This window comes from Histoplasma capsulatum, genomic scaffold (assembly GCF_000149585.1).
Source record: "Histoplasma capsulatum NAm1 scaffold_6 genomic scaffold, whole genome shotgun sequence".
In the NCBI taxonomy this organism is placed as follows: Eukaryota; Fungi; Ascomycota; class Eurotiomycetes; order Onygenales; family Ajellomycetaceae; genus Histoplasma; species Histoplasma mississippiense.
Window position 1 is genome coordinate 282,428 of NW_001813977.1, and position 24,742 is coordinate 307,169.

Below are 24,742 nucleotides of genomic sequence, written 5' to 3' on the forward strand. Positions count from 1 at the left end.
GGAGTTCCTTTTCTTCGCTTCCTTCGATATGTACAGGTTGTTATTTGTGATGTGGCTCCTGCGAAACTAAATCCTGTATCGCTGTCGCTTATAGATTAGAATCATTCGCTCTTCTCCCAGGCGGAGAGGATGGTCGAGTGTTGAGGTTGATACCCGTAAGTTGTTTTCAACACCCAATATATATGCTTTCCACCCCCAGGCAAAATCGCTAATCCACGGTGGTGAACTATTTGCAACCTAGGCATCCCGTCCACCGCCATTTTCACTTTCCACAAGGAGGACCACGCGCGGGGGGGGGGGTTAGATGAAAAATGATGCGTATACATATATATCCCGGGACGCGCTTGGTATATGATTATACACTTCAACCACACGGATGTATTTGATTTTTCGCTTCTTTCTGTCCAATGTGGATATCCCATTTCCAATTATGATATTATTGATTATCTAACTTTATATGTAGAGTTATATGATATATATGATAAAATAAGGAAGGGAGAAAGAGAGGGGTGGGGGAGGAGGGGAGAAACAAAAGACAATGCTATTTTTCATCAAGAAAAAAACCAAGAATAAAACGGAATAAAAATAATCGATACAACGCAATTTATGGATGGAACAGATCAACAGGAAATCCCGTATATTTCCCCAGCAAATCAGCAACCAGTAGAACCAAAACAAAGAGCAAATGCCAGTAAATAAAAGAACAGGAATTTCAAAATCAACCTGGGCGTATAAGAAATCAGCAAATAACAGGGAAATAAAAGCACTCAGCTTCACGCTCACGTAAATACATCCTCCCAATCCCCTCGCCCCCTTTCTTTCTTTCTCCCCCTTTATATCGGCTGTTTTATTTTCCACCGTTTTGCTCTATCTTCCAATAACCCTCCCCTTTCCTTCCGTCGTCTCGGCTCGCGCCCTCCAGTTTATTCCATGCATGCCATCCCATTTTATACCAATGTCATAGGAAAATCCACCCTAACTTCGATGCGTATAGAACCTTTGCATTTTCTCCTACTTCTCTCAGTCCACAGATACTGCCTAATTCCTATTCCAGTTTCAATCCCAACTCAATCCAATAAATTCACAGCTCACAACGGAGGCGAATGCGAATGCGAATGCGAAAACAAATCCCCCAGCCCGGCCGACATCGTCTTCCTAAATCGCCACCCACTCTTCTTCTTCTCCCGATTCTTCATCATCTCTGCCCACGCCCCTTCTTCATCGTCGTCGTCGTCGTCGTCGGCGTTACGGTGGATGACGTGGACATCGCCGCCCTTCCCACCGTTTATATTCATGTCCATATTCGTACTAACCCTCAACCCGCTGAGGGGTCTCGACCCATTCGTCCCCGGCACATTCAATCCCTCCGTCCCCACCCGCAGCATGTCAATGGCGCTGCCATCGCTATTCAGATTCATGGTTGAGGTACGCGATATCTTCCAGGGCTGTTCCTCCGTCCACGGCCGGAGTGTGGAGGCAGTGAACGTTGACGAGCGCGCCATGGCCTTGTCATGCGGCGGGGGCTGGCTGGTTGAGACGGGGCGGTAGCGTCTGGCTGTGCCGATGTTGCTGCGCTCAGACGGCGCGACCGAGGGGGCATAGCCAGGTTCTGGTCCTAGTGGTGAATTTGGGAAGAAGGCAGATTGTCTATTATTCCATTTGGGATCGAGGAGGCTTAGAGTTCTATGGTCAACTTGTGGGGGTCCTGGGAGGTGGGGTTGGCTGGGGTTGAAGTTGGAGAACATGGATACCGGACGGGGCAGGGAGGGCGGTGGAGCGTTATGAACGCCAGGACCCATGTTCATGGGCGTTTGCATCCCCTGCATCTGCATCATGGATTGCATCCATTGTATCTGCGTCTGCATCATCTGGGTCATCTGTGACACCTGGTCTGGTTGGCCAACAACCGGCTGCTGGCCTGGTGGGGCGCCAGGGACGTTTAGGAATTGTTGTTGTTGTTGCTGTTGCTGCAGCAGCAGCAGCTGCTGCTGGTGTAGAGGCAGAGTATTATTTTGCGGTCCGTTCATGTTCATCGCGAGCAAGCTTCCGGGAGGTGCATCATATCCACGAGGGGCATTCGGGCTCCCTCGTCTCATGGCCTTGGCGCGCTCTTCATTTGCGATTACGCCAACTAGTCCGCCAGGTGGTAGGCCAGGTGGTGCGCCGAAGACCGAAGGAGTGCCTCCACCCATAGCCAGGGATTCCCGGTGAGAAGGGTTTACAAGACTAGCGCCGACGTTATACGGATCACGGGGAAGATTTCGAGCAAACACCGGGAGACTGGCACGAGCCGTTGGCGTTGTTGCTACTGGGGACTCGGCGGCGACAGAGGGCGGACTCGCAGCAAACGACTGCATCGATGCGCGAAGATTAGGATTTGAAATCGACGGGGTGAGGAGTCCGGGTGGTCGAGTTCTATTGGGGAAACCGTGCGCCGCCAGGATGGCAAGCGGTATATCATCGTCCTCCCCATCGTTGACTTTCCCGGTGGTCAGTTGCTCTGGTGACATGAAAGAAGACGTTCGGTTTATATTGTTCAGCAGACCTGGTGGACTGGCATTATCCACGTCGTTCTGCTGAGAATTGCGCAACTTGGCTGCCTCCCCTGTAACTTTCATCATTTGCTGCCTGTACACCGAGAGATGGGCCTCCTGCTTCTTCCTTTGCTTTGTAGCCTCGCGAGCCTTCTCCACCTCATCCTCTTCCTCGTCATAATGATCGCTATCGTCGTCATCCGAATGACTAGTGCTGGAAGCATTACTTTCTTTCATCGTCATCTCCTTCTGCTGTCGATACCGCTCGAACTGCGCTGGAGTCATGACCTTCGGAGGCTGATGCCCTTCGGAGTTGCTAGCATTTTCCTCATATCGTTCAGCTAAACTAGCCTCGGCAGCCAATGCAGCTACAAGGTGAGCGTCGTCGTGGGTGTCGTTATGAGGGTCTGCGTCCTGTGGAGTTGGACGATGGGTGATCTGTTTCGCAGCATTACGCTGCTTCCATCTGCTCCCTGAGAATGGTAGAGAGCTAGGAGTGTCACCGTCAGGTGAAAATTCGGTAGTCATCCGTCTTTGTGCAGACACGGAATTATTAACAATCTTCGCGTCCTCATCTTCAACATCAGCAGCGCGGCTAAGCTTTACCGTACTTCTATAGTACCTAGAGCTGGGACCAGAGTTGTACGTCGGCGATAGACTACCGTTGGTGCTTGGCAGGACTGAGGTTCTTACCCGAGAGGCGGGCGGGCGGGATAATATAGGGTCGTCTTCTTCCCTACTCATTAGACGGTCTCGTGAATTCTGGCTGTCATTAGTATGAGGGGAAGGTTCAACATCTTTCGAGGACACAAATTGTAGGGGAGGAGGATGATTCTGAGAGCCTTTTGTAGGTATTAATGGGGTTACCGATGCGGACTCCTAGTTTGTGGCCAGTGTGACGTTAGTGGCATTTCCGACATGCTAACTCAAGAAATTGAGCATAAAAACAAGAAAAAGAAAGAGAGAGAGAGATAAATAAATAATAAAACCTACCCGGCGAAGGGAACTCTGTAACAGGGGAGCCGCCGGCTGTTCTTTGTGGTTTTCCTTCTCCTTGTCGAGTCCATCAAACATATTCCCGAAACTTAACGCGTCACCCATGTCCAAGTTTGTATCTGGTAATCTGGGAGGGGTGGCAGTGCTTGTAGTACTGGCCGTGGCCGCACTCTCTCTGGTCGCTACGGTCCCTCTAGACCGAGGAGTGACGACGTCCTGGCGTTGGAGCGACTTGGCCGAAGAAGATTTGTTTCCGAAGGAAAAAGTGCGACCAGAGGATCGAAGGGAGAAGAAGGAAGAATCATGCATTGGGGGGACGGGGACATCTTGGATGGGGATATCGGTGGAGCTTGGTAACGTGGACGAGGAACTAAACTTTGCGGAGGAAGCAGAGCTATCGTACAAACGACCAGTGGAGGCAGAATAATTAGTGCCTCTGCTCCCACCGAAACCAGTCAATTTCGAGACCCGTGTCCCTCCACCACGTAAGGGATCTGCTGTGGGGGGGAGGCCAGGTTCAACATACCGGTTTTCCACAGAAGAGGGCGGGTCGATGTTTGCAAAGAGGTTGTTTGCGTACGGGTCTTCCGACGAGCGTTTCGTACGGCTGCTGTTGCTGTTGCTGTTGCCGTCGATGGAGTTTAGAGTGGTAGATCCATCGAGGGACTTCCTACCGGGAGCAGGACGCTCGAAGACCTTGAAGGAAGGCCGGCGGGCCTGGTCCAACTCTTCCAGGGCATTTCCAGAAGATTTCCGCCGAGCGAAGCCTTTGGGTAGCTTGATCGGCATGGAGAAAGGGGCGGGGGAACCTTGCTAGATCTTGAGGAGAGGCGGGGGGAAGAGGTGGCCCGAAATATAACAACACAAAGACCCTCTCGAGGCGCTGGCTGGCTGGCGTGGGTGTAGATCTGTATCTTCCTTTCCCGGTTCCCAACTCAATTCTCATGTGGCGGGAAATCCAAGGTGCAACAAAAAAAATAATTAACTTTCAGATGCCGCGAACCACTGAGCCAGTCGAAGCGAATGGAAGGCGGATAATCAATTTACACCGACATGGGACAAAGAGAAGTTGATGGACGGCGGATCTATGCATGAAGGTATAATAATAGCACTGTTTGTTAGAAGGCATGCAACGCGAGATCAAAATATATATAGATAGAAAAGGCGTAGGAAAAAAAAAGAGTCGTTTGTCATGAAGGGAGCTTGGTCGTAAACAATGCCAAAAATTTAAATTTAAATATCCTTCTCACACTGCGTCTCTCCTTTTTCTTTCTTTCTTTCTTTCTTTTTTTTTTTTTTCCACTTCTGTTTTCGACATAGAGGGAGAGGGAGAGGGAAAAAGAAGGTTCAACAGGGCAAAGGATATACACACCTCTAGTCTCTCTTTGTCTGAGGTCCCCCCTCGAAGGACAGAGACAGCTCCCACAAGCTACTCACAGTGGTGGCATAGAAGACGGCCAGGTAGACAAGTCCGTAAGATGACAAAACAGTATTGCTGGGTACACGGACGAAGAGCAGGAGGTAGGACGAAGGCGTCGATCGAGAGAGTCGAGGGAGCCGGTGGGCGGGGGGATACTATGCTTGTACGAGCGAGTGATCGGGACGCGAGCCCTCAGCAACCAATGGGAGGGGAGGGAATGAAGAACAAAGTGAAGGAGAGGGAATGACACGAAGAGAGAGAAGATGTAAAGTGTAAAGAGAGAGAGAGAGAGAGAGAGAGAGAGACTGGGAGGGAGAAGTGAAGCAGAAGAGAAGAGACGATGTCGCTGTCGTTGACGCTGGATCTGGTGCGTGGTCTGCCAGTCACCTGCCCCAGGCTCAGATAACGCAGACTCGGCTGGCTTTTGCGGCTGCCAATGGGCCAGGCGCCGGTTCTGGGCCGATCCAGAAGAGGAAATCCATATGGCGATTATTTACTCTTATTCTTCCATATTCCATCAATTCGTTCAGTTGGATTCCATCCATTCAATTCAGTCAATTCAATCCATGGAGATGAGTACAGAGTATTCTGTACAGTACACGCAGGACACGGCCATCCCCCCTCTCCCTCCTAAACCCCCTCCTCCTCCTCCTGTTCTTCTTCTTCTCTCGGGTGGCAAATGTCTCTGCCCACTAGCCGGCACCAGGCTGAGCCAGCATCCGTGACAGCGCCAGATCGAGAATGGATGACTCGGAGATGTTCAGATTCTGATGTCGCTCGTCCTCGGTGAAATTCATCTCTCCGCCAGGGAAAACAAAACCCACAGAGCGAGACACTGGCATCCCGCCACTCTCCACCGTCTCCAGCCCCGGCGCTTGTCTGTTGACGACATTGTCTGAGGTAACTTATATGATCTGTAGTGTTTGTTGTATGATCGCCAGGCCTGGCCTGTTTCAGTGAATGCCCTGCTTTGCTCTGCTTTGCTCTGCTTTGCTCTGCTTTGCTCTGCTTTGCTCTCTCTGCTCTTCCTTCCACGCCCTGAGTTTTTTCTTTTCTTATTCTTATTCTGATTCTTATTCCCATTGTTATTGTTATTATTATTATTATTAGCGCTGCATCCACCTCACACCTGAACTGCTGCATACTCGATCATATTTTTCCTTCTCGGCAAGCTGCCACGGGGATGCACTCGCTCTATTTTATATCCCTCCTCCTCTCCCTCCTCCTCTCCCTCCTCCTCCCTCCTCCTTCATCAGCAATATTGCACTGCTTGCCGCCGTAGCTACCACATAGTACAGCGTACTACAACCATTTAACTCCAAACTAACCGCCCCTAACGAGTTCCCTCCCCTGCGAGTTGAACTACTCGTACTAGTCAACCCCCTCCGTCGAAACTCTGATGCACGCGAGTTGTGATGCCGGAGCCACTCGATGAACGGAGGCAGAGCTCCCGATCAGTCGGATCGGCGCGTTCTTCCCCCTGTGGAGTCGCCCAGCGACCCACAGCGCTTCGTTTGACCATGCCATAGTGCGAATCTACTCCGTATAGTTCCTGAGAATAAATAGGGACAAAACGGACTCTGCTACTAACTTCTTCGTGTAGCACATGTCAATGGATCAGGCCCATCGACAGGTCCATTCCATCCACGCCCCCTGATTTTATTTATTTCTTCTGTATTAGTGAAGAAAAGAGCAAAAAACATGTATCTATGTAATCTGTATATATATAATTAATACTCCATACATATATACGTCTGTTATTTATGACATGACACAATGGGGATTATAACAAAAAGAAGAAAAGGAAAAGGAAAGTGCTTCAAATTTTCATATACTAAGTCCAGGAGGACAGAGGAACAAATCAACGATTTCATCGATTCTTTTCAAGAGTCAAAAATCAAATTTTGAAACAGAATTGTTGACATTCAATGGAGAGAGAGGAAAATACAGTGCAGTATATACCTAGGTAACAGTGCGTTGTGTGGAAAGAAGATCTAAAAGATTAACTTAACTAACCCTGGGTGCAAAAACCCGAACCAATTCTCTCACTTTGAACGTTTATTTATACAATGATATGAATCTTCAGGAAACAAAAATAAATAGACAAAAAAAAAAAAAAAAAAAAAAAACGGGGAAAACCACTCTCAATCCCTAACCAACACATATTTTCAAATCTACCTCCCTAGCAGACAACAGCAATGGGAGCCCCAGCCGCCGACGAACATTCCGCTTCATATAGAACCAGATCGAGCGCTGGAACTTCAGCTCCCAGCTCTGAAGCAGGCAGTGGAACGACGTATACTTTGCCTCGTCGCGGATGTTGTCGCAGTACACTTGGCGCGCTATCATCGGTCCTACTGCGAGGCCGAACTCGCGCGTCTCAACCACTGGCAGCCCGGCGGGGAGGAGCGCCTCCCAGTCTTCCTCGTCGTTTCCGGCTCTGTCGTTGTCGTTGTCGTTGTCGTTGCCATTCCTCTCCTCATCCGCCGCAGATGCAAATGCAGACGCAGACTCACCCGCTGACTCCAACCGGCGCCGCTTTGCCGCGTCGTTCAAGCAGACGGCCACACAGTGCATGTCGCGCAGGACATTCGTGCTCCGCAAGCCCAAGAACTCCGGGTACTTGTGCATGATGCGGCGGACTTCCTTCTCGAAGCTCGACTCGCTGCCGTCGCGCGCCCATTCGCGCAGCGTCTCGCGCCGCATGAGGTCTGCCGTCGTGCTGCCCTCCGCGTACGTCCAGAGCAGCGTGTGCATCCAGTAGTACTCAAACGCGTCCCTGCGCTCGAGTTCGCTGCGCGCGGATGCGGATTGTGCGGCCCTGTCGCTGCCTCTGCGCTTGCGTTTTTTGTTGGCGTTGTCGCTGTGGCTCTCACCGTTGCTCTCGCGAACAAGCTTGACCAAGCCGTCGATGACGTCCCAGTCCATCAGCTCCGCGAGCTCCTCGGAGTATGTCTCGACCCGCAGCGACGCGAGGTTGCGCAGGGTGCAGAAGGGGAGGATGGGGACGTCGTGGTCATGTTGGCAGGTGGAGCCGGAGAGGGAGGGCGTGTAGGCCTTGCTGGGCCACTCGAGGTTATCGATCCAGTTCTGCCCGTCGCTCTCGCGCTCCAGCAGGCGGATGAGCATGTGCTTGATCTGCGTGCCGCCGCTGAACAGGCTGACCAGGCCGCGGACTTTCCTCCACAGGCAGAAGAGTTCGCCGATGTCGTTCGGGTCCGGAGAGGGGATGTTGGCGACCACCTGGTCGAACTTGTGGAATGCGACGCTGCCGAAGCCGCATGCTCGGGCGCTGGCGACGCTCTGCAGGGTCCAGGAGGCGGGGCATGAGTTGGCTGTGACGTCGAGGGCGCGATGTCTGCGTCTGAAGAAGACGGTGCAGAGGTTGTTGGAGCTGGGGTGGTAGACTGGGTCGATATTGAACTCCAGTTTACCGCCGCGGTAGATCACTTCGTCGATCTCGTCGTGCAGGTAGTGGCTTGCACGGAGGACGCTGAGATCGGTTTTGTGGTTGCCCATGTCTTGAGCTGGAGACGGGGCGAGTTCAACCCAGATCTGCTCACGCAGCTCGTATGGGAGCCTCGCGAACAGTCCGAGGTTGGGCATTTCTCCACCTGAAAAAAAAAATTTTTTTTCTGGGTTGGGGGGAAGGTGTGTGGTGGGTGCTGATGTTTTCTGGTCTCGGGTATTTGTGGAATAAATAGCCTTGAATGCTCTTGAGGCCTGTATGGAGGATATTGCGTTTTATATTGCGTTTTATGGATGTATGGATATGTGTATGTACTTTATGTACTTTATGTAGTATATATGTCTTGGTTTGAAGGAACTGTTATTTTAATTCGTGGGAGGCAGGCAGGTATTTTCGAGCAGGCTGGTTGTATATATGTTTGTCGGCTTTAGTAGAACGAAAGTACAGTTATCTCAGGAAAAGCTTATGTACATACCAGCAGGAAGGCAACAAAAAAGCCCATGGGCAGTTTGTATGGAGAGCGTTGTAAGAAGGAAAAGAGAGAGAAACCACAGGAAAACCCACAGGAGGACCATTATATAGCCCGTTCGTGGGAGTCTATTTATCCTTTACTATTACAATGACGCAAAAATTCAACGTCGGGGGAGAGCTTGTATATAGAGTTTGATGCGGTCATGGACGTTTGGTCTATTTGTCTATTTTCGCAAGGGAAGGCTTCCCCCTTGAAAGCTACCGAGTTTTCAACATCTCTATTTGACTTTGGGTCCCCCCGTACAGAGAGAGAGAATGACGAAATTTTTGCCGGGTGGGAGAGCGCACGCTCTGGGTGTGGCGGTTGGGCGGGTATATTGGTATGGGAAAAGGGGGGTTTTGCGGGAATGAATGAGTGAGAGGTAAGAAGTAGGAGCATGATATCAGCAGCAGTAGAGTAGAATAGGCCAGCGTTAGATAGGGTAATCTACCTATCGTATTATTTATTCTATTATATGCCACCAGATATGAGTGGAAAATCCCATTTACCAAAAAAAAAAAGGCCAGTACAAACCGTAGTGAAGGCACAACCACCGATATAAGTCCTAAGCAGCCCGACATGAAACGAAAGACTCGACACTCGACACTCAAGGCAGTCAGTGCGTAAGCGCTGCAACTACTATCGTATATATCTGTCGGGCTAGCGCCGTCAAAGTCGCGAAATGCCGACGTAGAAACCCCCTTTACCCTGCACTAGTATGCTGGCTGGACTACTCGGAACACCTGCGCACGACGCAAATATCAAGGCGCTGGGGCTTGTAGGCACCTTTTGTTTTTGGATTTGAAGAAGCCGTCAGGGTGGGAGAGCTGGCATTCGTATCTAGTGCGGATATCAATGAGATATACGTTTCGACGACAGTTCGCAGACAATGTATCCGGCGTGGTTGACTAATACTTGATATATGATAATAACAACAATGATATAGATATATATACACCTTCCTTGGTAATATACATTGGGCCCCTTTGGGTGCACTTGCTCTTGTTTGGTCGCTGCCTTGTGCAGGCCAAACAGCCCCGGCGTCCGTAGGGAAGCAGCGATCAGAGAGCATACTTCAGTCCGCGTGGTGGAAGTATGAGTAATGATGTGTAGCCCAAAGAGAACGAAGGGATGGAATAATGGGGTGCGGACGCCAGGGTTGAGCTGCGAGGGAGACACAGAGCCTACATTTAACCGCAACGCTTTATCCGGCTGAGTTCCAGTCTGACGAGCCTCGTCAAGCCCTAATACGGGAGAGAGATAAGCTGTGCCAACAGGGGATTTATCACAGGGGTCTCAGACGATCACACCGGGTAGCCTGCTGTAAAGGAGTTTGTTTGGCGGGTGATTTATATTAGGATAGTTGGATCACAAAGAGATCGGACAACTATCACTATTGCAGGGCCTTGAGCTAATAGTTAACATACATGAGGCTATGTCCGAAGTAAATAGACCAATCAGCCAGGTCACTTTAGGATATATGGTAAGCAGGCAATCATCAGAACGAAGTGATGGGATCCAAGGGTATGAGGCTTGGTAACATATAGTAGAGAAAGATGACCAAGGGGTAAAAAAAAAAAAAGTGGTATGGGAGGAGAGAGCTCCCCAGACCCTCTCAGGCCTATTGCAAAAGTTTGTCATAAAAAGCCATGGAAACTTCTTGAGGATATATCGACAGATACGTCGGATACACACAATCTCGAAGCATAATTCGTCCAAATTCTAGACAAGGCAAGCATATCTATAACACACTCACGCCAGCAAACCTCAAAACATCTGGTCAACAACCTTCATGGTATCCTGCTGCACTGTAGTATGGTGGGCATTCAACCCCCCAATCAGCGCAACGCCAGGAGGAATACTCACATCTCGAATGCCAAAACAGGCAAACGCAATAACCTTCCTTAGTGCAGGGCAGGATTTGAAGATGGAGAGGACAAGAAAATCATCCGCAGACGTGTGGAACGAAATGTCAAACTCCCTCAAACAGGGATACTTGTTGCGGGTCCCATCGAAGGCAGCAGATAATGAGGTATGCGAGATGTGTCGGCATGAGCAGATGTTGAGAGTTTCGAGGTGCTTCCCTGAGTGGTTCATTAGCGCTTGAAAGCCTGCCGAGGCGAGTCCGACAGGGTCTTCGGGGCCGTTGGGATTTGCGTTGTCCACATCACGGGTGCCAGAAACATCCACGTATGTGAGAGGTGGGTTCTCCCAGTCAGTGAAGAGGAGCGCGAACGCCGTATCGGTGCAGATGCAGTTGTCCGAGAAGCGTAGTTTGGAAAGCCTTCTGCAGCGCTGATGTATCATATCCAAGACCGTGTCGTCGGCGTTTTTGAAGCTGCTGAGCGACAAACTCTGAAGATTAGGTCCAAGTCTATCGACTACCTCCAGCAGCGCTGCTGCAGATGTCTCTTTGAGAAAATCCAAGGACAAGTGCTCTAGGTTGGAAAGCGTCGAGATGGAACTGAGTGCATCGTCGCCTAGTAGCCAACAGGTTTTGAGCTTTAGGCGACGCAAGTTCGTGCAATGTTTAGCCATTACGGAGATCGACTTGTCATCCAACGAGTAGTCCAAGTTGGATAATTTGAGGCTTTCAAGCTGCGATCCGTATGTTTTGAACAAATTCTGCCAGCCTTCATTTGAAATAAGGTTGGATGCATCGAGATGGATATGTTTTATGAATTTATTGTGATTCATCATGTACTCGAGCTGCTTATCTTTCAATTGACCCGCAAACCGTAGGTTTACCCTTTCAAGGTATGGCGTGGTAGCAAAGATTTTATGAAAATCGTCCTCTTCCAGTTCTATACTCGTGTTAGCCAGATCTTCATTTCTACTATTAAGAACAGGAGGGGAAAACATACTGCCACAATCATATATATCAATGGCGGTGACATCACCACGGAGGAACAGGTCCAGAGTTAAAGACGTCAATGCCCGTCGCTTGGACAAAATGTGGCTAATGCTCAGGATAAGATCAGGAGGGAGATCACCAAATTCATCAACATCGGTGATATGATCAGCAACTTTCTGTGGAGTAGCACATCAATCAGTACACCAGCTCTGGGGCAAGAATCACGGGATAGATAGATGGAGTGCAAGCGTACTTTAATGCAAGTCTCAACAAGGCTTGGAGCGCCGGATTGGACAATGCCATCCAGGATCTTGCTAACATTCTGACGCCGGCTCCGTTTGTTTTTATTTACAAGTGACTTTTTGCTTTGTCGGTCCCGAAGCTCTTCTCGTTTTGAACAAGGAGGACACAGAAGGCCACCCTTCGATCCTGATTTAGAATATGAAGTGACAGTGAAGCGCTTTTTGCAATATTCGCAATTCTCAAGCTGACCAGGAAGCAAGCTGCCGGATTTCTTGCCACTGGCCATGGAATTAAAGATCCTTGCATCGCCATCTTGTTTGGCTTGCTCTTTCTTTTGCTTCGCGGCCTTAATCGCTTTCAACGCGGCCTGTGATTTGCGCTTCCGTGTTCCTGTGCTCTCCACGGGTTCATCTGGCATTTCCTCATCGAGCTCTGCGTCTCCCTGATCGTTGGTATTGCTGTATTCAGTGCCATTTGCTTGTTCCTCATTTTCCTGGGCTTGCCTCAGGCGTTGCTCGTAGTTACTACGGATTTCTGCTGCAGAGATATTGTTGGACTATAATAATAGGGGGAAATTTAGTCAATCCATCTTGAAAAAGTACATCTCTCCAAACAAATACAACCAGATATGGGGTAGAGCATACAGCAAGGAAATCCGTCAGGGCCGAATGCCTTGTGAGGAAATGTCAAGTTAGTAAATGCCTGATCCCAAGTGCCGGTCAGAGCATTTGAATCACTTACGGTCCCCGAATGCTTGAACGCTGCGGTCTTTGCGCCCTTCCAGTCCGTCAGCAACAATTCTCAGTGAGCCCAACAAGCACACCACCACCAGACAAAGGGTCACATACATGCTGAATATCGATAGATGTCCAGTATCTGTTGTTCTCTGTCTCCTGTCCACGGGTCTGCTCTTCCTCTGGCTGCCTGCCCTGAAAAGGGTTTAATTGAAATTCTTCCACGTGACTTCGTGCCTCGTGTGCCGCCCTGGAACGCGTTGCTTCAGGAACGAGTGCAAAAACGAGAAGAACTTAGAACGTAGGCAGAAATTGGGGACGGATGCACTGGCGGCAACACGATGAGTCATTGGCCTGTTCGTATTCAGTAAGTTGTGCGGATTGTGGGAGAACTAACCAGAAATCCTGCTACCAGCGGAGCAATCGTCAATCTTGGCCAACTCACGTTGACCCGACTGGCTGCCTGAACTTTGTGTGAGGTTTCCAGGGGTGAGCGTTGGGCCGTGATAACCACTACAGAGACTTCACTGGCCATCACCAGCATCGTGCCATTGTGTTATTGTCCGTGTGAAGTGAACAGCTTCCTCAGCTCTGAAGCCAATCATAGTTGCCTCTCCATTCACCTTGTATCGTGGAAGTTCAACCTTTTCATCTCTACACAGGCGCTTGCAAGTCTCAGGCCCGCTTGCATTTCATTGAATCCTCGAGCCAATCTCGACTTGACATTGAGAATTCAGCTACCTGGCTATTCTGTGTGCTTGTTGTTGGACACCATGGCCAACGACCCTCCGTCCGAAAGGGCCATACCCCCAGGCCTTGCTAACAGTGAGTGCAAATTTGAATTTTCCAAAATTGGATGAAACTAACCATCAGGTAATGATATCAGACAAATACTCGGCCTCGTTGAGAAAAAGAGGCCCAGGCCAGCGAAGCCGATCCAGCTTAAATCCCTCTGTTGCGAACTCTGTTTCTAGCGATGGTGACGACTCCATTGACGAACTCCTGAAAGCTCCTCGCAAGAGAGCGAAACCGTCGGGTCAGGTTCTTACCCCCAATAATGGTAACAAGCCAGCAGTCATGGTTGAAGTGTCGATAGGACCAAAACTCCCATTTACTTCCCCTTCGTCCTCAACAGATGCGGGTGGTATTAGCACGACAAACGGAGACACTACACCTGCCACAACTGCAAATGTTACCCCAGCAGAGCCTGCCAATCCTAACAAAAAACGAGTCAACGCAACAGCCCGTTTTCTTGAATTGCGGTCAAGTACATTGGGTCTAATGGGTTCGAAACGTGCTGCCAATTCTATGAGTACGGATGCGTCACCTGATGAAAGCGCAGATGAAAACTTAGCCCGTGCTCTTCAAGCAGCAGAGTACAGTAAAAATCCTAACCAAAATCTGAGATATTCCGGCGGCAGAAGGCGTTCATTGCGACCAAAATTGGTCGCTCCTTTTTCAACTAACCGCAGGGCTAGTCAACGATCTCTTGCGCTTGCCTCCACCAGCACCCGTGGAAAGTTGAGGGCAGCAACACTGAGAGATAATATCCCAGACAGCGAAGAGTCTTCTTTATCCGAATTAGACCCTTTGGCCAATGCAGATACCGGTGACTCTGCAACCGAGTGTTCTTTGAGTGATGAGGGTTTTAGTGAAGGGGATGCTACTGATGGAGATGCTAGTGATCCAGATTCTAGTGATGGAGCTTCTGGTGATGGAGATTCTTCTGTTATGACTACCAGACGTCCACGACGCGCAATTACAGTTTCAAGGCATCCCAACCCTCGGATTCGATCGCGGAACGCAGAAGAATCACGAGTAACTCCACGTGTAAGGGATTACCTTCCTACCTAGAGCTTTGGTCTTAAGCTAACCAATCTATAAGACTATCCGGGAACGCAGAAAACTCGAGCAACAGCATCCAATTATCAAAACGATGTGGGATGATCTTAAAAAATCCCCCATGATCACTCTCACCCCAGCCGTACAACCACCAGGCATCTCCCGAAAATTGAAGTCATTTCAGCTGGAAGGGTTAAATTGGATGATACAACAAGAAAAGTCCCAATGGAAGGGCGGACTCCTTGGTGATGAGATGGGAATGGGAAAAACGATCCAAGCAGTCTCATTGTTGATGTCTGATTACCCTGTTGGCATACCCTCATTGGTTGTCGTACCCCCTGTTGCTCTGATGCAATGGCAGTCTGAGATCGAAGTACGTTCAAAACTCATAATTTCTAATCCGAGAACCTGCTAATTCTGGGCTTGCTAGCAATATACGGACGGTAAATTGAAGGTGCTTATCCATCATGGTTCTAACTCGAAAGTCAAAAATCTTTCAGCGAAGCAGCTGATGGCTTACGACGTGATCATGATATCCTGTAAGCCTATTCACCACCTGCGAAAATTTTGACTCATTACTAATGTTTTTCGATAAGATGCTGGACTTGAGTCTATGCACCGGAAGGAAGTAAAAGGATGGAAAAGAAACGACGGTCTCGTGAAAGAAGACAGTATGTGCTCTCAGGTCCATGCTTCTTCTCATCAGAGTATCCGTCCTAACTTTTGTAGGCGTCATTCATTCTATTCATTTTCATCGTCTGATTCTCGACGAAGCTCATAACATCAAGGTAAAGAGGCTCTTCATAATCGATTCCAACATATTTACCCACTAACTTTGTCTCAAGCAACGTACCACTAGTGTAGCAAAAGCCTGCTTTGCCTTGAAGTCAACCTACAAATGGTGCCTCTCTGGTACTCCAGTTCAAAACCGAATCGGAGAGTTCTTCTCGCTCCTGCGATTCTTAGAGGTTAAGCCGTTCGCATGTTACTTTTGCAAAGTATGTCCATGTCAGGAATTGCATTGGTCACAAGATGCGGAAAAGAGATGTACACATTGTTATCATAGGTACGCTAGTTAGCCCAAACCATCTCATCGTGAACGCGTTTAGAATCTGACCTCCTGCAGTGGTTTCAGTCATGTTTCTATCTTCAATCAAGAGATTCTCAATCCAAGTAAGTGATCCGGATCATAGAGCAAGGAACTGGTTAACATGAGTCTAGTTACCGAGTCGAGACGCCCTGCCGATCGGAAGGCTGGCCTGGAAAAGTTGAGATGTATCACTGACAGGCTTATGCTTCGTCGTGTTAAGCAAGACCATACAGCTTCGATGGAACTCCCACCCAAGCGGTAAGAAATAATAGTGTTGACTTAATATGGCTACAAGTTATCGCTAATATGTATATTAAGGGTAATACTTCACAATGAATTCTTCGGGGAAATTGAACGCGACTTTTCCACTAGCATTATGACCAATACTGTTCGGCAATTTGACACATACGTCAGCCGGGGCGTTATGCTCAACAACTACGCAAATATCTTCGGTCTGATCATGCAGATGCGTCAAGTAGCAAATCACCCAGACTTGATTTTGAAGAAACATGCCGAAGGCGGTCAAAACGTCATAGTTTGCGGCATCTGTGATGAACCTGCGGAAGAACCGATACGCTCTCGTTGTCGACATGAATTTTGCAGACAGTGTGCCAAAGATTATATTCGCTCCTTTGAAGTCGGGACAGAACCCGATTGCCCACGCTGTCATATCCCGCTTTCTATCGACTTCGAGCAGCCAGATATCGAACAGGAGGATGATCAAGTCAAGAAAAACTCCATCATCAACCGTATCAAAATGGAAAACTGGACATCATCGACGAAGATCGAAATGCTCGTTTACGATCTTTTCAAGCTACGCAGCAAGAAGCGGACGCACAAGTCCATTGTTTTCTCGCAATTTACGTCAATGCTCCAGTTGGTTGAGTGGCGTTTGCGGAGGGTGGGTTTTAACACAGTCATGCTGGATGGAAGCATGACCCCAGCCCAGCGCCAGAAATCCATCGAGCATTTCATGAATAATGTCGATGTTGAGGTGTTCCTTGTTTCTCTTAAAGCGGGAGGTGTCGCGTTGAACCTTACTGAGGCATCGAGAGTCTTCATCGTGGACCCGTATGTAATCACGTCACTCCTTGATGTTAAAGCGCTTCCTTGTGCTTCTTTCTAATTTTAATCTAACAATTGACAATTTCTCTAGATGGTGGAACCCGGCAGCCGAATGGCAGAGTGCAGATCGATGTCACCGAATTGGCCAGCGACGACCGTGTGTGATAACTCGACTCTGCATCGAGGATTCCGTGGAATCGCGCATGGTTTTACTCCAGGAGAAAAAAGCCAATATGATCAGAGGCACGATTAATAAGGATCAAAGCGAGGCGCTGGAGAAGTTGACGCCGGAAGATATGCAGTTTCTGTTCCGGGGAAATTGAGAAAGAACGAATTTTGATATACCTCCAGTCAGTGTAGTATTTGGTGATTGTGTTATTAAAATGAACGGCACTACGATGGATATATGTTACTGTATAAACTTGGACTTAGAATTCTGATTTTACATTGTAGTTAGCTAGATCGTGGTAAGAATGCATTCGATGTTTTCTATACGAACAAAACTACATCCAGCCTCAATTCAAAGCTGAAATCCCATGCACGTTCCTCTGATCAAACCCCATCATCACCCCCACATCCTCAAATCACCATAGCCCTACCACCCTCTATCCCCCGTCACGCCCAAAATTAGCCGCCATCCGAGCCAAAGTCGACACACTATCATTATTCCAACTCCACAACAGCAACGAGAGCTTACATCGTGCTCTTCTCGCGACGACGCAACATGGCCATTCTTCTAGCTTTATTCCGATCAAAGAGCAGAATCAACATCTTCCCAAAACACTAGTTTGGGATGCCATACTAGATGGTTGCTGCTGTGCACTGGCATGACGAGAGGTGAAGAGGGGTTGGCGATGCATTCTGTAACTCGATGACCCATTTGAATAATATAAACGGGTGTTCACCAACAGTTTTTACCATCTTCTAACCAACGTTCAGCTTTCCTTTTTTCTCCATTCCACCCACACAGGCGACGGCGACGGCGACGGAGGAAACTCGCCTTGCATGATGCATTATTTTCCATGTTTCCCTGGTCGAAACTCGGTCCCCTGCATGGACCCGTGAATTCCATTCCCTCAACCGTGATATGGAGAACAGAGTAAGCGAGATAATTCGTTTACACAACGCTTCTCTTGTTCCATTCACGTTTCCACTGTTCCTGATATAGCTTGAATCCGCGCGCAGATGACGCAAGCATGGGTGAGATATATGAAGCATCCAAGCTCAATCGCGCGTTACCGCAACAGGCAAGCAGTGGAGCCTCCATGAATGGCTAAAACCACCTTCCAGTTTCCCGCCGAACTCAGCGACGGAATCATGTATGTACTACTCCGTAGCCTGTACAGATCTGCAGTGAAAGATCCAGGTTTGGAAGGTTAAAAAACACCTAATTGACAAGCAAATTCCATCACACAAAGATCATCATTTTTAAGGAATCAGGAGAAAGATGACGCCATTGGGTTTGGAATTCCATATCCACTTTACAAAATGCATCGGTGATACCGAACTTTGATATCGAAAGAATTCAAAGTCTGGATATTGGATTATGCCAATCAATATCTGGCCAACCCTAGTCCAAGCAATGTTTGAGACTATAAATAGACAAACTAGTTGCGCGAAACATTTCCTGGTTCATCATACTCTGTACGGAGTAGAGTCTCCAAAGAAGGCGTTCTGCCATGAGCTCATCTGCATATGAAGGAAGCTTAAGTTTGATGCTCTCAGGCCAGTCCGGTACCTTGAATGAAGTGTAATATGCTTTTGTTAGATCCCAATATTCTGGGTACCAGCCTGCAAGTGCCCAGTCAACAACTCCCACAATTCTGCCATTGTGAATGATAATATTCCGTGGGGCCAAATCTGAAAGTATATTATGGACGCAAACCGTTCTGTCTCTGGAATGGATTCCCCCGCAGTCTTCATAGCGATCTTCCATTCTGAACGCATATCTTTGATGTCCATCATCTACTCGATAGAGCGAGCAGGCCTTTCGTTTCTGTTCCCTACGGCTAGCTGGTGAAGCGCCGTCCGCCATGACGGCTGCAGAAAAACTCAAAGCGAACCTTCCGGTCGCTATGACCATGGAGGCGTTTATGGGCATTTCGTGGTACATCGCTGTTGAATTGAATGTCCGGCTGTTCATGATCTTCAAGTACGTCCGCCTCGAACAGCAAGTTCACTTGTGACCGACGTGCGTGTTGGGAAACTGATCAATTTTCTTTGCTGCCTTGAACAAACAAGGCGAAGGCAAGGCCTGTATTTCTGGAGCTGCGATCTCAGCTCCTGGGGGATTATCCTCCAACCCCTGTGTATGACGCTCTTTGATTTCGGCGTTCTGAAGCAGCCGAGGGTGGCCATGGTCCTGATCTATGCCACCTGGTGGATCATGGTGGTGCCGCAGGCGGTGGTTCTGTACTCGCGACTCCATCTCGTCATCTGGAATTGGCAGCACCTTCGATACGTGCTGTATATGATTATCTTCACCGTGGTTTTCATCTCGATACCAACGATGCTCCTCGGGATCTTTGCGATTGAGTCTCGCCCTCCGATGCTGGATGCTGCAGGAACCATTTAAACTCCCGCACTAACTCTTTGTGGCCTGCAGCAAGCTGGCGAGCGCCCGGACGTGGTACACGCAAACTCAATCTGGGATCGCATCCAGGTCAGCAACAATGAGATTATTGGTGCCAACAGAATGTGCTGTACAGTACATACCATCGAAGCTAACGGAAAGAGGTTAACGGGCTAAATAAGCCCTGGCGGGGAAAATTCGATCAGGGGAGCCTTGCGCTCTGCCTTTCGCGCCATCCGAATTTCTCCGAGCCTCTCGATCTGCGTATCGAAGAGAGGGAATAAATCGATATGGCAACCTGTGAATCAACACGAGTCGACGGACGCTGATGCTGACGCTCAGTTAAAAAATCATGCTTCACAACAATTATGCAAATACTCCTTGGGATTCCAATCGTCAGCTAGGCAGGTCCTCGATTTCCAAGTGTAGTTAACTTTTAACAGAGTTAAATATCTGGGATCAAGCAACGTCTACGGAGTATTTAGGTACTCCGTAGTGCTGATTTACATTGGCCACTCTTGGAACTATGACAGTTCCACCCACCAGCCTCTTTCGCAAAGCTCACGTCTTGCTCGTCGCCAACTCTCCCCTCCGCGCGAACTTGGCCGTCCTTCGAAATTCACCCTACCCTCTTATCACTGTATCCACATTACCCTCAGACAAAGAGAGGGCTACCTTATCAACTGCCAACCGCATCCTCTTCAGCACCAGCAGCACCAGCAGCCGATCAGAAGCTCTGGACCAAAAACAACATCAATGTCGACGTAAAGTCAAGCATACCAATTCCCAAGGGTCAACTGGTATAAACAGCAATCCCGAAATCCCGACCTTCAGCTTTGAAGGGCTAGGCTTGAGTAGGAACATGAAGATGGTAGTGTTAGGGTTAGTCGGAGTGTTCGGCACCGTGGAAACGTGGTTCTGGTGCAAGGCGATATGGAGATGGTGGACGGCACCTGAGAACGTGAGGGATAGTGAATGAGGAGAATATTGGGACGTGGAGAGCAGGTTTCTCCTTCTGAGGAATCAAAGCTGGATATGATCAGATCTCTCTATTATGTGCTAGTACTAGTATGAATGGAAGCTTGGGGGTTTGTTTGGTGCGAGTAAATAGGTGCATGATCAGTGTAAAGTAACACATTGTATATAATTTAATCTCCCTTCTGTAAATACCTGAGAGGTAAAATCGGTTAAACTCAAGTGTGAACCGTGGAAAGTATGTGTCTCAACCTCAGAACTGGGCGGTTTATTGTTTACTCCAATAGCTGCGACAACAGCAACTTGTCGCCAGCCATCACAGATTGTCAGGTCAGTCTGCCTCAGGCGCCGCTCCCGTGTCGATGTCTCACCTGTCCAAGCCTTGTCCCATCGCAGACGTGATTCTTGTGTCGCCTTTTACCTCACCCCTTTTGAATTCTTCTCGCTTCCTCAACATACCCATTCGGAAAGAGAGGAAGATAAACAAGTGCCGCACGCTGTGGGGGAATATGCATTCACCGTTTATGTCCATGAGCGACTCTCTACCGCTCCTTTGAAATATAAGTGTGGCGCACCGGTATTTATCCCACAGACAGGCCGCCGACCAATTTCGAAAACCACACACCTCAATGACCACTATCACCACCATACGCTCGAAGACCTCCACCACTGCTCCAGTGGTGGGTGATATGATTTCGACCGTAGCGAAAAGGACGACGGCGGCGACGACGGCTACAGACTGCCCAAACTGCGGTTATGATGTGTTCCTTGCCGATGATCATGCCCACCACCAGCGCATATCCGAGCTGGAGGCCCAGATCAGGTTTTTGAACAAAAAGTGTGCGGGAGACGGGTAGGTTGCGCATAATCCATGGACTAAATAATCTCTTTTTTCCAAGTTCGCCCATTCTAACTCGAAGCTATTCCTTTCCCAGCGGACAAACTCGCCGCCTATGAGGAAGAAAATCCGTTTGATGCGCTCCAAAGCAAGCGCCGCAAGGCCCCCAACACCAACAACACAACCAACAACCACAATCCAAACAAACTACCCCGACCCTGCCCCCTTCCCAAACAACAGACCATCACATACACCCCGCTTCTCCGCCAACCCCTCAATCGCGCCTAGGCACCTTCGCCTCCCTCCTCCCCTACGGCCGTCGCAACGCCACCACCCCTCCTCCCCAAAACCGCTCCCCAAGCCCCACCTCCACCACCAGGCCGCCGACCTCCCACTCCACATCCTCGCATGCCCCCCAGCCTAGCAAAGCCCTCCAGGATGCCCTCACCCGCGAACAAACGCTGCGCAAAGAGGCCGAATCGCGCCTGACGCAAGCCAACTCTGAGCTCGAAGAGTTGACAGCGCAACTCTTCAGCCAGGCGAACGAGATGGTGGCGCAGGAGCGGAAGGCGCGCGCGAAGTTGGAGGAGCGCGTCGAGGTGCTTGAGCGGCGGGATCGAGAGAAGCGGCGGCGCCTGGAGCGGTTGGAGAAGGCGATTGAGAGGGTCGATCGAGTTCGGGGGATAGTGGGCGATGGGTAGGGGTGGGGGTGATTGAGGAACGGATTGTGCTATTGAGAAGGGCGCGCAGGAGAGTGAGAGTGGGAGAAGGGGAGGGAAGGAGAAAATAGAGGGGGAGTTGGCGTTTGGTCTTGGGTGATAGATGGGTGGATTGGTGCTACAATGGGGGCTTTTCCCCACCACTGTGCTGTTTTCAATGTGTAATAATAACAATCAATGGTATGGATATGGATGTCAGGTGAACTCGTTTGGATAATGGATGAGGCACGAGAGTTTTTTTTTTTTTTTTTTTTTTTTTTTTTTTTTTAAAAAAAAAAAAAAAAACACCGCCCCCACTATTGAAACAGTTTTTGCTCTCTTTTTGGTGGCGAGACTCGTTTACCATCGTTTCTCTCTCATTGCGGTTTGGATATTCTTGGATATTTTATTTCCTGATTTCCGACCTAATAATTCTGTTTCTTACATATCCACCTAGAAGACATTTTACGTCTTGTTTGGTTTGCCCATGTGGGATTTTATTTTTATCCTTCCTGTACGAGCTCTTGGGATTGTTCCATACACATTTTATGACCATGAATTACGATTTCGGGTTATTTAGAAACTCTTTGCTGGTAACGCATAGAAGAAGGGTTGTCTCTCTTATCGAACATCCTAGTGTAATAACTTTGGTGGTTTATTTTTGAACATAGATTCTACCGGTGGAAAAATGGGTACAAAGAAGGAAAAGAGAAGGCCATGTGGGGAGCATGACAAGGAAGTAAAATAGGAGTTGATCTATGTGGGGGTATCCTGCTATAAACACGCATATCGAATGGGAATTGGAAATATGTGGATTGGGAAAATGGGGTGCCAAACGGGTGGGGTATCGATATAATATACAGAGATATATTCAAATGATACAGAAATATTGAGGAGGAATAGGGGTTGGAAGTGGGGGAAAGGCGGCTAGGACACGGACGTGGTAATCTTAAAGGTGGAAGGATAAAAACAGGATAGGGGTATTGGTGAATATGTCTTGCTGTTGAATAATGCGAAGAGATTCCAGTATACGGGGGAATTGAGAAAAGCAGAAAAGATGGACAAGCTGGGCATACAATACAGACGGAGGGGAAATGCCAAAAGTTGGAAGAACATGTTAGGAGCTTTGATAACAAGGGGCTAAGGCAGGAATACCAACCACGCCATAAACCTGAAGAAATGCAGAGTAAGGGAAGAATACTGAAAAGGGAAAAGAGAGATCGAAATAAAATACTATGAGTTTCCTCCATCAACTTCGTTCCCAGCCTTCCAAAAAGCATACTTGCCCAGCGACGGGTCTGCATTCATCGACCACACCAGTGCACAGAGACCTGCCAATAACCCAGCGGCTCCAACCAAAACAGGGCGTAGGCGCGTACCACGTCCAGTCCCCTTTTGTGTTGACAAATCCGATGGTCGCCGCAGGATTCCGGAGGCATAAGTGGGCAATTTATCCTTAATCGAAGATAGGAATCGACTGCCCGTCCTACCGTGGCTGTTGCTGCGGCTGTTGCCAGGCATCTTCCCACTCATCCCCGCTCGTTTTACCTCGATATCAATCTCGGCGACGATGTGACTGCAATGTCGGAAAATATTGACCGCCTCAACGATGATCTGTGCTCGTTCAGAGACGGATAGGAGATTCGAGGCAGAGTGAAGACGTGCTTTGAATTCTTGTTTGATCCCTTCATCATCGTACAAGTCCTTGTCATCGCGGTGAAAAAACCAGAAGGTGAGCCCGTTCGGGATGCCGCTGCCGCTGCCGCCAACATCTTCATTGGATTCCGTGCTCGTCTTCCAGAAATCGTGCCCCCCTGCCGCGAGTTTCGTGCGGATCCGACGCCCACCGTTGAGCAGTATGAGGTACATTATCCATGTGTAAACCATGATGAGGTGAGGATGTTCCGCTGTGGCCGACTTAATGTGTGCTGCAAAGGCAGTGGCGGCGTTGCCGTAGGCATCGTCATCCTTGCTTGACGAATTGTCGTCGCTAGGAGCATCCTGGCTTGAGTCCTCCGCATCAGGCGACCAACCCAACGCGCGCAAGTCCGCTCGTAGTTTCTCGCTGCGTAGCAATTCGGGAATATACAACTGGCTTAGTATGCTTCTGATCCTGCCTCTGTCATCATTTACGAACGAATCCAGAATTTCATATTCATCTGGGCTGCCAGTGCCGCTCACTGATGGTAACTGCGACAGCTGAGAAATCCAGGCTTCTTCAAAGGCGAAGTATATTTCAGCAAAGCGAGATATCCCGAACGCGTAGAGCGCTGGGGTATCTGTGCGTGGCGGAATGCATAGCGGGACGCGCTTGGCAACAAGGCTGCCAAACGAGGTGTGATGCTCCCTGATGTTGCAGTATATTAGCTGGATTTGTCTTTCAGCAGAGTAGGCTGACTTTACGGCGAGCATATACGGGAGAGCCAGTGTTAGACTGAACCCTTCTGATGTATTCTTGGCCTGCCGCCTCATAAAGGATAGGTTTTACCTGATTGCATCGAATATCTCCTTTGAAAGGTCCTCCATAACTCCTTTGCATAAAAGGGTAGACAGCGGTGATAAATCAACAAGGTTGGCTCCTTTGGTATACTTGCGAAAACGAAAGCCTTTTGACCACGGTAGAAATCTCTTGCTCGGCATTGTACAGTTTCGGAATTTCCATCAAGCACGAAGCATTCGTCAATTTTGTACACAGGAATAAATGAGATAGGCAGCTCTTTTATAGCAAGCAGCAGGCACTCATTATGCTCAAACACATGACCAACGTCATGTGCTTTACGCTTCTGCGGCCACCTGATGATAACACAGGTATTTGCCAGTTACCGCTGATTTATTCTGCTGATACTGTGTATCTGGGAGCATCAGGTCATTATCTTGGAGGAGTATTCGCTTTTCTCCCAC

The 24,742-nt window shown here is 48.9% G+C and overlaps 7 protein-coding genes across 7 annotated transcripts; 3 read left to right on the plus strand and 4 right to left on the minus strand.

The window, feature by feature from the left end:
- Positions 1-1,088: 1,088 nt before the first annotated feature.
- On the minus strand, positions 1,089-4,319 carry HCAG_06418 (predicted protein; the record flags this gene model as incomplete). Its single annotated transcript, XM_001538763.1, has 3 exons — positions 1,089-3,413; positions 3,528-3,924; positions 4,057-4,319. 3 exons carry the CDS (start codon positions 4,317-4,319, stop codon positions 1,089-1,091), a joined length of 2,985 nt encoding a protein of 994 aa, XP_001538813.1.
- Positions 4,320-7,101: 2,782 nt separating this feature from the next.
- On the minus strand, positions 7,102-8,556 carry HCAG_06419 (predicted protein; the record flags this gene model as incomplete). The annotated part of the gene is made up of 1 exon (XM_001538764.1): positions 7,102-8,556. One exon carries the CDS (start codon positions 8,554-8,556, stop codon positions 7,102-7,104), a length of 1,455 nt encoding a protein of 484 aa, XP_001538814.1.
- Positions 8,557-10,284: 1,728 nt separating this feature from the next.
- HCAG_06420 (conserved hypothetical protein) lies at positions 10,285-12,877 on the minus strand (the record flags this gene model as incomplete). Its single annotated transcript, XM_001538765.1, has 7 exons — positions 10,285-10,317; positions 10,358-10,363; positions 10,626-10,652; positions 10,797-11,734; positions 11,795-11,960; positions 12,038-12,561; positions 12,769-12,877. The coding sequence occupies 7 exons, from the start codon at positions 12,875-12,877 to the stop codon at positions 10,285-10,287; spliced, it is 1,803 nt and encodes a 600-aa protein (XP_001538815.1).
- A 657-nt stretch (positions 12,878-13,534) lies between these two features.
- On the plus strand, positions 13,535-17,081 carry HCAG_06421 (DNA repair protein RAD16; the record flags this gene model as incomplete). The annotated part of the gene is made up of 9 exons (XM_001538766.1): positions 13,535-13,586; positions 13,648-14,591; positions 14,647-14,976; positions 15,034-15,142; positions 15,200-15,274; positions 15,468-15,601; positions 15,797-15,951; positions 16,012-16,764; positions 16,850-17,081. 9 exons carry the CDS (start codon positions 13,535-13,537, stop codon positions 17,079-17,081), a joined length of 2,784 nt encoding a protein of 927 aa, XP_001538816.1.
- Positions 17,082-18,791: 1,710 nt separating this feature from the next.
- HCAG_06422 (predicted protein) lies at positions 18,792-20,309 on the plus strand (the record flags this gene model as incomplete). Its single annotated transcript, XM_001538767.1, has 5 exons — positions 18,792-18,910; positions 19,000-19,224; positions 19,364-19,420; positions 19,774-19,815; positions 19,877-20,309. The coding sequence occupies 5 exons, from the start codon at positions 18,792-18,794 to the stop codon at positions 20,307-20,309; spliced, it is 876 nt and encodes a 291-aa protein (XP_001538817.1).
- Positions 20,310-20,934: 625 nt separating this feature from the next.
- Positions 20,935-21,844, plus strand: HCAG_06423 (predicted protein; the record flags this gene model as incomplete). The annotated part of the gene is made up of 2 exons (XM_001538768.1): positions 20,935-21,145; positions 21,297-21,844. 2 exons carry the CDS (start codon positions 20,935-20,937, stop codon positions 21,842-21,844), a joined length of 759 nt encoding a protein of 252 aa, XP_001538818.1.
- A 1,230-nt stretch (positions 21,845-23,074) lies between these two features.
- Positions 23,075-24,481, minus strand: HCAG_06424 (predicted protein; the record flags this gene model as incomplete). Its single annotated transcript, XM_001538769.1, has 2 exons — positions 23,075-24,188; positions 24,330-24,481. 2 exons carry the CDS (start codon positions 24,479-24,481, stop codon positions 23,075-23,077), a joined length of 1,266 nt encoding a protein of 421 aa, XP_001538819.1.
- Between the last annotated feature and the right edge of the window lie 261 nt (positions 24,482-24,742).